Genomic DNA, 10951 nt, shown 5'->3' with positions numbered 1-10951 from the left:
TGAAGGAGGACGGCCATGGAGGAGGATTTCAGGTGCAGTTGAATGCATTTGAGTATTTTATGTTTTGGTTTGCTTATTACGCTGTATGCAAAGATAATGATATTATGCATCGTTCGGATTCGGATGAAATGAAATTGGGGTTTAAGAAGGCTTCCCGGTCCCGTTTCGAGAAATGGGCGTCTTCTCTGCATAGTTTGCACGGTAGCCATGACAATGGAAGGCCTGTGAAGTTCAATTCTAGCCCTTATTTGCATCTTCTGAATTTGTATCTACACAAATTTGTTCCTATATCTGATTTTTGTGCTCCCAGTGTGTCTGTACATCATTTTTTCGAGGAGAATCCATCGATATTTTCTCGCGCCGAGTTTGTTGTTCATACCTTTGTACAGTTTTGGTTAGTGAATGGATTTTTCGCCCTTACCTTCACGGGTTTGCCAGTCTTTTGGTATTTTGTTACCTGTTAATAATCGATATCATAGGTATGGTCTCCCTAGTGTAGAAATCACAGAGGCTGTGAAAATACTGGTCAATTATGTAAGCAGTACTTTGTGTTGTCCTCAAGAAGAGTTGAATTCTGGATGGAGAGCTGCATCACAAATGGATACCTTGAGATTGAGGTCATTTTCCTTGCCACGGAGTAATTTGGTTGTGCCTGCTACATGGTCCCTTCTGTTACAGAGGCCTTTGTACAGGTTTATATTACGAGCTTTCAGTTATTGGCCAGTAGGTGCTTGTCTGAAGAAGGCTACACACATTATTGATCTATGGTTGGATTATTTACAACCTTGGAATATTGGTGAAGAAGGCGAAATGATGCCCGCTCTCGAAGAGGATCATTATTTGGAGGCAGAGAATAAGATGCTTAGGGATAGGGATCAACGATTGTCTCCACTTTCAGGTAGCTTGCTTCAAAAGCAAAAGACTGGTACTGATTCTGTGGGATCATTAGTAAAAAGAAGCACGAAAGAAAGTTGTTATGGATATAATGATCATTGGCAAAACTATGTTCTGGCTAATTATCCTTTTTATAGCTCTCTTGTTGTTCAGTTTCTTGTATTTGCCCACAAGTTCGTGCACATCAATACCAAGGCAGTTCTTCAGATGACTCACAAGGTGCATTGCTCTTTCCTTTATTCTATTATGTCTTATTGATAATAGCAAGGAATAGATGAATAAACTTTGACACTTCAAGCAAGACCCCATGTTTATTTAAAGCAAGATCCAATGGTGGATTAAAGGTACTTATTTCAAGGTAGGATCAACAATTAGGATTATTATACCTAGGTTTTGTATCTAGAAAATTCAGACATGAGGAATTTACTTTTGGAAGTGTGAAAATCAATTAGTTGGAACTTCCTCTTGCATGGGAATAATCACGTAGCAGGAAAGGAGAAAAAGTGTTGTCCAGATCCGAATGTAGATTGCTGCCTTTTAAATATTGAATTTGCCTTGCTGTCAGTGCTATATTAATAGAAAAATTCAACATTAACAACAAATGATCCATTCCTGATAGATTAAGTTATGAGCAGTCTTCATGCATGTAAATGTAGGCTTGAATTTGATATAATTGTTTATTAGTTTAACAGACAAAAAATGTCCTTGGTTTATTTTATAGGCGTTTAAACTATCTTTCTTATTTTGCACTCAAATGCTTTGTATGTGAAAATTACGTCATTTTATTGAAACTTAATTTGGTTGTTAATTCAACAAACAAATAATTGTCTGTGGTTTAAATTAGAGACATTTAGATTAGCGTCTATTTTTTGGATCTCAAATGCTTTGTGTCTGAAAAATACCTATCCAACTTATTATTTTATGTTGACAAATTCATTGTAGTTTAAATAGTTGTAGACAAGATTTCCAATCAAATAGCTAAGCACACCATCTATTTACAGTCTTTTGTGGAGGGTCATTTCCATAAATTATCATGTCTATTGCTCGAGAAACAATGGGTAAATTCAGCCTGATGTCATTGCACTGAAGTTACTTCTATTTGATAATTCAGCGAGCAATTTATATGCTTCATGTTTTGGACGAGTTCTGCAAAGAAGGATTGAGTTTTGCATTTTACATCTGATAGGTACTTCGCTAACTTTGTATAATGGGCATAGATATTGAATGGATATGGAAAAACTTGTGATCCCAACCCAAACCTGGTTTGACTATGCAATTTTGAAGAAAATGTTTTTTGGTATATTCTTATGCACTGTCAAGGGTTCTCAACACAAATTGGGAGTGATCATGTTTGCTGTCTTTATAGTATAATTGGGCTAGGAGGCTCATTTTACAGCCCAGTGTGAACGTGATGTGTAAGTATGTCCGTGCTCAACTTGGACTCTAGAGTTGACATGTGTCCCTCTTAAAATAAAAATAAAATATTCTCTAAATAGAAAAGTAATGTTGGCTATAATAAAAAAGAAAAAAAGAATATGCTATACATGTTTAATTAGTTATCCATTTGACCTATAATATAATTTCATGTAAAGTAATTAGAAGTAAAAAAAATTATGCGAGTAAGATGTTTAAACCTTATACTTTTCAAAAAACAAGTTAACACTTTATATAAATAAATTACTTGAAGATCTATATTAATAACTTGTGTGAATATCAACTTATGTGAATCCGTGCTTAAGATGGATCCATGCTGGTAAATCATAATGCTTTTCTGACCAAAAAATGTCCTGAATGTGTGTAGTAAGACTTGAAGATCTATATCAATAACTTATGTGAATATCAACTTATGTGAATCCGTGCTTAAGATGGATCCATGCTGGTAAATCATAATGATTTTCTGACCAAAAAATGTCCTGAATGTGTGTAGTAAGTCTGTTTCTTTCAAAGAAAATTGAAGTCCTAAGTTTCTCAAATCTTTCCCTATAACTGTCTGGATAATGTTGATATGCCAATAGTCGGCATTCGTAATCCATTCTCAAGTCACATAAGAAGTGAGTGCAACTCAATGTTACTTAGGTGGATCATGGTTGGGTGGGCAGTGGTCTTGCCTGAAACCTTGCGTTTCCTGCCAAGTTTGATGATTGTTTTTTAATGTCTTATTGAAAATGTTCCTGGATTTCAATATTTCACTGTTTTAGCTTGATCTTCTAACAAGTTCACTTCTTTGATAACGGTAGCAGTTGGTGGTTATTATTTCTAATTTGTTTCTTTTATCCAGATAGAAACAATACTTGACATCCAATTTACATTTGTGCATTTTCGTTGTATATTCATGATCACTTTAATTTTCAACAGGTTTGGTATTTGGCTGAGATTTATGTCAGTTTATACTGGAGTTCATAGTACATGTATAATTTTGTTTGTTAATGTATTTTCTGACAAGTATATCAAATGGGATTCAAAAGGGTGGACTGTGGTTATTCACAGTTGAATTTCCATGCGTATTTCATTGTATCATTAGAACTGAGATATGTAATGGCAATAACATCTTTTTCTGAACGTGTCCTTTACAGTGTTACCTCTATTCTTTGCTTTTCCAGAAAACCGGTTTTATAATTTGTTAAAGTCTGTTGTATTCTAATGTAATATTTTGTTTTCATCTGTAGGTATTAAGTGTTTTGGTATCTTCAAAAGAGCTACTGTGTCTTATTCGAAGCATAGATTCGACATACAATGATGTGAAGTCGGGAAGTGCGCCATGCTGTTTTGACAGTTTGCATAAGGTTGTGCCTGCCATCCGAGAGCAGCTACAGGTCTTCCCTCTATGACCTATACAGTGTTCTGACGTAGGCTACCTTATCCAATGCGCCATTTTTAAAAAGGTTTTGTTTGGAAAATGCCTCATTATATTAAGATGTATCTTTGTAACTACTACAGGACTGGGAGGGTGATTTATCAAATTTTGAGAAAGGCAGTGAAATTACTCACTCTCCTTCGCAAAAAGAAACACCGATGTTGCAACTTTTCAGCACCAGTGATAGTGGAGGCCATCAAATGCTAAAGGTAAGTTTTGTGAATAGTTTCTCTTTATCTCTTTCTTTTTGCAAGACTCATTTGGTTGATGGATAGGTTTATAATTTATTCTGCCCGTACATCAAAATTGGAACCTTACAAAGATAATTCCTTACAAACATTAATTCAACAAAATTTTTATTTATGCCATTATAAGGAGGTAACTGCATCAGTAATTGTTTATATTAATTTTCCCAGAGAAAGATGTTCCCTTAACTTGCCCACATATTAACTGTTCCAAGTGAGGAAGTTGGTACATTGTCAGAGTGATGGAATCCCCCTTTCTCCCTCCTTTCCCTGTATTTTTTTTTCTGGGTGAGGAATGGAATTGACTTCTAGTTGAAATACCAGCTGGTAATTGGACAGAACTACTTGGGAATAGATCCTGTAACCTCCCTGGGTATTATGCCTTCTGTAGAAAGGGTTGGGCAAACTGAGCTATACTATTGTGCTAAGTTGGGCAAACTGAGCTATACTATTGTGCTAAGTGTTCATTACATATGTACAAACATGAAATTAATCACTATCTTTATTGGGATTTTCTATAACTAAAATGGAAATGAATTCTATAAATCTTCCATACAAAAGGCTAGAATGACTTTAAAGCTCAGGTAGCTGGACATTATTTTATTCAAGAGGAGAGCTGTGTTGGAGTAGATTATTCCTCAATTTTTTGACCACACTGCAGAGCTCATCTTCAGGGTATAATTGAAGTTTGATTAAATTTGGGCTTGATAAGAGCATACTTTAAAAAAATTGATTTCTGATTAATCTTAGCTGGATAATAACCTAGTTGTGATTTAATTTTGCTAGTTGGAAAATAATCTGCCATGGTCTGGATCTTCAACTTGTCCTGACGATGAACCACACTTGTTGGTTTGGAATGCGTCGACAAATGATTTATGATGTGATTTATGCCGAAAAATCTTCTCAATAATTGAGTTTTTAAACTTTATAGATGATTTTTATTTTTTATTTTTGGGAGGGGGTGGGGAGGTAATTTAAAGGCCTTTTATTAACTATTGATCACATATGATCCAACCTTCTGTATGCCTCTGGTCTGCCACTAGGAAAACTGGACCATTGGAAATACAGGAGGTCTGCTGTCCAAAAATATACATTTTAAAAAAATATACTGAGTTCTAAAAAAGCCTACAGTGCCTTGGCTTAACAGCCACAAAATATAACACATAATCCTACTATAATAGTAAAGATAGAAAACATAAATTTTCATGAGGAGACTAGGAGGTGGAAACCTCCACATCTATGGGTGCTTGATCACCTAGACTGTCTAGATGAGTTGGGCCTTTGCCATGCGGTAAGACTGCTTTTATCCTTGTCAAATGCTTGTCCATGGCTTTAAATTCCAACTGCATCATGTTCATCATCATCAGAATTTTGTTTTTAGTGTCATTTTTGGAAAGGAGTACCCTTCCCTGCAGCTGTCTAGTTGTAATGGGACTGGTACATCTACTCTTGATAGATGACCTTTCAGCAATGAAGCAGTGATACCTCTCAAATTTCCATTGCCATTTTCCCACCCTCAAATGCTAGTTCCAACTCACACGGCAATTGATGAGCTTTCGGGGTTATGTATGCCCTGAGGAGGCCCTGCTGCAGATAGAATCCACCTCAGAAGTGTGTGCCCCGGCCAACTGAGGAGTAAGGACTTGACGAGAGGAAGAAAATAAAGAGACCTGAGTAGGAGCTGATCCCAAGAGGAGGGTAGCCCAAGATGGTCTGGTCTCTCTCTCACACCACACCTCGACAAAGCCTCACACCACCATAAACAAAACCAGAAAAACCATAAAGCAGCAAGGAATAACAGAGGATGCCCTGGATTCAGCATAATCAGATAGAAATTGCCATTCATGAATAACATTTACCATCATGAAACAACACAATGTGCCTTTGCAAAGCTTCCCAAATCTGAACTGAGACCTTGCAAAGATTGCTTTTCTCATGCGAGGAGTTTGGTGGAGAGTAAAAGCATCATCTGAGATAATGAAGGGACGTACAACTGTGTACACATTCTCATGAAGTGGTGTGGTGGGCACATCTACCTTGCTGGGGTTAGATGAAGTTAATTTGATGTAAAGCATCAAAGAGGAAACATGACATCAATGACTAGTTAAATGTGTTGTTTAGAAATTAGACAAGGTTAGAGAAGGTTATATTGAAATTTCACATTGGGTTGGCCTATACTTCTACCCCTTTTTTGGTTTCTTCTCTTTTTTCAGCTTTTATTTGTTTACGCAGAGGAGAATTTGCATGTTTGCAAAATGATGCTTTCAGAAACATCTTCATCCATCTGACAAATCTATAATTTCTCCATAAGTATACAAAAATGGTGAGGAGTGCAGAGTTCCTAAACTACTGGTCTGTCTGATCTTCTGCTGTTAAAACTTAAAGTTAGCTCTAAGAGTCTAAACAAAACAATTTGATAGTTAATTTTGTATGAATTGAAACTTCTGTGTCTACCTTAGATAAAATTTTACTTTGAAGCACATCGTTGTAGATTATACAACCTTTAGGCATACATATTTTCTTGATTATCTCTTCTATTTTTTGCCTCACACCAGATACTTCTAATTGATTTATTCCAAAGTGTGTTTCCATCAATAGTATCAATAGATTTTCGTATAGGGGACCTTGCTAAAAAGATCTTGCATTCTGTCCCTCGTACCTTATTTAAGAAATGCCACCCATTTCCAATGGAGTAGAGGCCACTTGTTTTCATTTTTATCTCTCCAAAGGATGTTTCTAATGATGCTCTCTAGATATTGTATAATTGTAGCAGGGGCCATTAGAATGTTGCTTTGATAGAGGGATATCTGATAGGATTGGCCAGTGTCCAGTCTCTTGCCGTATGTTTCAAACTTGACAGGTAAATAGGATAGGCCAATGGGATTGCTAACTTCATCAGTGTTGATGAGGTAGGGATGTAAAGATTGCCCTATCTCTTCTATTTAAGAAAAGCCCCATCTCTTGTTCGTCATGCCCATGGGGGAAGTTCAGTTTAGGTTTCAGCTTATTGTATAATACCAGTGTCCAGTCACTTGCCTTATGCTTCAAACTTGACAGATAAATAGGATGGGCCAATGGGATTGCTAACTTCGTCAGTGTTGATATAAGGTAGAGGCGTGAAGGTTGCCCCTGATAGAGGATATTACAAGTAGAGGAATGTTCTCAACATGGCATTACTAAGTGATTGCATCCATCTAGAATTTGAAGAATTATATATTTTTGCTTGTCTCTGCATTAGATATGTCTACTAAATGCTTCCAGTTAATGGGGCATTGATTTGAGCATTCAATATATTTTTATTCTTTATCAAAGTATTCTTTTGTTGTATTTGTATTTTTCAATTTATGCCTTACGACGTTTCCTTTGCAACATCTGGTGCAAATGCTAGTATATATTACCTCATTTTATGGTTAACATTGTATAACAAAAACATGCGTTGTGTTATGTAATTAATACTAACATGTAATATTGATTTTTTTTGTCAGAATGCTATAGGTAATGATTGCCAAGACGATGATCCAAATTATGTTCAACATATATCAGGAGATGATGAGGATGAGGATGAGGATGATGGTGGTGAAGGAGGAGATGATGATGATAGTTGCGGTGTTGGTGATGATGTGGATCAGAGTAATGATGATGGTCAAGATGATCATGAGGATGATCTTGGTGGTGGTAGCTAGGCATGCACATGCATTGTTTTTTATGAAGAAATTATTGTGTAGAATGACACTGTTATGTTTAGATGGGTGTTGTGAATTTACCCTATATCAATAAGACATTTTGATTTTGTAATCATACGATGAGTTTGATTTATGTATGTTGTTAATTTATCGTAGAATAACGATATTCATGAAATATTTTGATTTGTTAATCATATTTGAATTTTACTTGTTTTGATTAAAAATAATACTGATTTTATTAGTATTATGTTGCTATTTTATACATGTTTTGAAAATTGTTAATGACACATTGTTATTTTTTTGGATGGATGTTGTCAATTTCTCTTAAATTTCTTTACAAATGATTTTGAATTGTGATATCTGCTTTAATGATATTTAGAAACTATCATATATATTCACTATGAATCTATAAAGGGGGTCATATATGTAAATAAAAATATACTCTATATAAGAAGTCAAATGCGGATGTAACCATGGATGCAAAATTGAAAGTAAAATTGGATGTTAAACTAGGAATTAATACAAAATGCAAACAATTGACATACAAAGTGTTTTAAATTAGAAGTGAAAAATTGTGCAATAGTTGACACAAAGAAGGGAACAAAACATGGCATACAAAAGGATATCAAATTGGGCAATAACAAGGACACATAAATGGGCACCAAATTAGATGCAAAAAAAGACAACAACTAGATGTAAAATAAGATGCAAAGTTGAGCGTTAAAAAGAAGAAAAAAACGTTACAAATTAATATGCCAAATGATGATGCAAATAATAGTGTAAATTTGGGATGCAAACTTGGGTGCAAAAAAGGAAAAAAAAAGATGTAAGAAAGACATAAAACAAGATGCAAAATGGGGCTGAAAAAAGGTGAAACCAAGGATGCCATATTGGATGTAAAAAATGATTCCTAATCACATGAAAATTTAGGCTCGAACTCAGACACAAAATTATATGCAAATGTGGACACAAAATGAGGCAAAAAAAGATGCAAATTTGGATGGTGAAAACGATGTAAAACTAGACACCAAAAAAATGCAAAATTGGATGAAAAAGTCGGTGTAAATAATGGTGCAACATTGGACACAAGTAGACACAAAAAATGGTGCAAAAAGGGGCATAAAATAGCTTAAAATTGGATGCAAAATTTGGTGCAAAAACAAATACAAAAGTAGACGTAAAAAATGGCTCTAAATTGAATGTACCATTAGACACAAAATAAGATGCAAAGGTGGACACAACACATGACTCAACATAAGATGCAAATATAAATGCAAATTTGGATGCTCAAAATGATGTAACATTAGATGCAAGAGATGGTGTTAAAAATGATGCAAAATTGGATGAAACAAATGACGCAAAATATGGTGCAAAATGAGATGGGAAAAATGGAGACAAATCAAACGTAACTGTGGATGTAAAAAATGGTCCAAAAAAAGATGCAAAAATGGGCACAAAAATGGATGCAAAATTTGGTGCTAAATCAAATTCAACACATGGTGCAAAGATAGGCACCAAAGCTGGTGCAAAAATAGAAGCAAAAACTAGTGTAAGACTAGATACAAAACCTGGCGTAAGACTAGATGCAAAAACTGACACAAAATGGATGCATAAAAAGACGTTAAATTGGATTCAAAATACAGTGTAAACTTGATGCAAATGATGGTGCAAAAATGGAAGCAAAGAATGACACGAAATAGGAAGCAAAAGAGAATGAAAAATAGATGCAAAAAATGACACAAAACTAGAAGCAAAACCTGTCATAAAATAAGATGCAAATCTTGGTTCAAAATTTGACGCAAAAAATGATGCATAGTTTGGTGTAAAAAATGATGCAAAATCTAGTGTGAAAAAGGATGCAAAATCAGGTGCAAAAAGGGACGCTTTAAAAATTGTACAATAGAGCCAGATTTAGCGCCAGATTGCTCATCACAATTACAAAAAAAATGCACTAAAATCTGGCGCTAAATCTGGCGCAAATCGCTGGTTTTGTTGTAGTGTTGAAAAGAGATAAAAGCTTGCTTATCATCTTTAGACTGCATTTAGGAATTGTATCTACATCTCGTGGTGATCCAAAAAGGCAAACTTCTAAGAAAGATCAACCTAAAATAAATTGAATGAACTTAACAACGCTTTGTAACTTAACACACAACATAGAGGTCTAGGCTAGAGACGTGTTCCGGCGTCGTAAAACCTGGTGACTGTCGGCCTCACTGACGGTTGGGTGATTCCTCCTGAGAGACGATAAGTGCCAGTACCGATTGTGCTCCCACGTACCGTCGAGTATATATTGTGAGACCCCTATAGGCATAAAACCTTTATCCATAGGAAGCCTTGTCGGCCGCCCTACTGATCGCAATGCACTGAACACAGCATTCGGGAAGATTGACCGCCCGTACCTTAAAAAGTATTCTGCGGTTTTGCGATTGGTTTGGCACACCCTCTACCTAGAACTCCAGAGCAGTCCCTTTCGTTCCTTTTCAGACTCCTTAACGGAAAAGGTCCATCTGAGCACTTGTCACTTCAAGCTCATTAAAAATCGAAGGAGACTAGAGTCATCTTTTGTTTTTTCTCAACTCTTAAAAAATGAAAAAACAAGTTGTGTCAAAGCGTCTAAAATTTATTTTAAATGGAATAATCATCACCTTTCCCTCGTTGATCTTCGAAGTTAGTCTCACTTCATCACAAGTTCTTGTAGAATCGCTAGAAAATATTTTGGATAGACTAGATATGTCTGAACAACCGTCGACATCCAGGACTGTGTCGTCCGATACAACAGTGGCACAGCCTCCTACTGCTACTCCAACGATGTTCAATGGTATACCATATGTCCCGGCAAGTTATCAACAACAAGCCGGAGTCCAATCAGGGACTGCTTCGACGACATGGTTAGTTCCTATTTCTTCATTCGGATTATCATCTGGTATTTCTTATGTTGAAACTCAACAAATTGATCCAATGTGTCTTCAAAGGCCAATCTACCCTTTAAGTACTGGATTGCCACCATATGGAGGGCAGTATGCCTTTTCATTGTTCCCTCCAAGAGAACAACCATATGAGAGTTTACAACAAAGTTCAGGTCAAACTGGAATTACATCCAGCGGTTGGGTACCAATACTGCCTCAGCAACCAAGGGTTGTATATTCAATGCAACCAGTGCACCCTGTGTCGAATATTCCCACTATACCTGCTATGGTGACTGCATCGCAAGTACAAGTGTTACCTGTTGTATGTCAACCCCAAGTTTCTCAGGTTGCAATACAACAGCCTCTTGT

General features: G+C 35.9%; 1 protein-coding gene across 1 annotated transcript; it reads left to right on the top strand.

Annotated features, from left to right (window-relative positions):
- Positions 1–797: 797 nt before the first annotated feature.
- On the top strand, positions 798–7751 carry LOC149257139 (uncharacterized). The gene is made up of 4 exons (XM_089369294.1): positions 798–1113; positions 3561–3707; positions 3832–3957; positions 7479–7751. Exons 1-4 carry the CDS (start codon positions 811–813, stop codon positions 7674–7676), a joined length of 774 nt encoding a protein of 257 aa, XP_089225420.1. The 5' UTR covers positions 798–810; the 3' UTR covers positions 7677–7751.
- The last annotated feature ends 3200 nt before the right edge of the window (positions 7752–10951 follow it).

This window comes from Pinus tabuliformis, chromosome 6, assembly GCF_031772625.1.
Source record: "Pinus tabuliformis cultivar Carrire ecotype Pingquan chromosome 6, CPIR1, whole genome shotgun sequence".
NCBI lineage: Eukaryota > Viridiplantae > Streptophyta > Pinopsida > Pinales > Pinaceae > Pinus > Pinus tabuliformis.
This window is presented reverse-complemented; position numbering and strand designations above follow the sequence as displayed.

Excerpts from the sequence above, each read along its gene's own strand:
- LOC149257139 (XM_089369294.1), top strand. The coding sequence starts at position 811 with ATGATGCCCGCTCTCGAAGAGGATCATTATTTGGAGGCAGAGAATAAG. Across the intron at positions 1,114-3,560 it reads TTCTTCAGATGACTCACAAG|GTATTAAGTGTTTTGGTATC; the intron begins GTGCATTGCTCT and ends TTTCATCTGTAG. Across the intron at positions 3,708-3,831 it reads CCATCCGAGAGCAGCTACAG|GACTGGGAGGGTGATTTATC; the intron begins GTCTTCCCTCTA and ends TAACTACTACAG.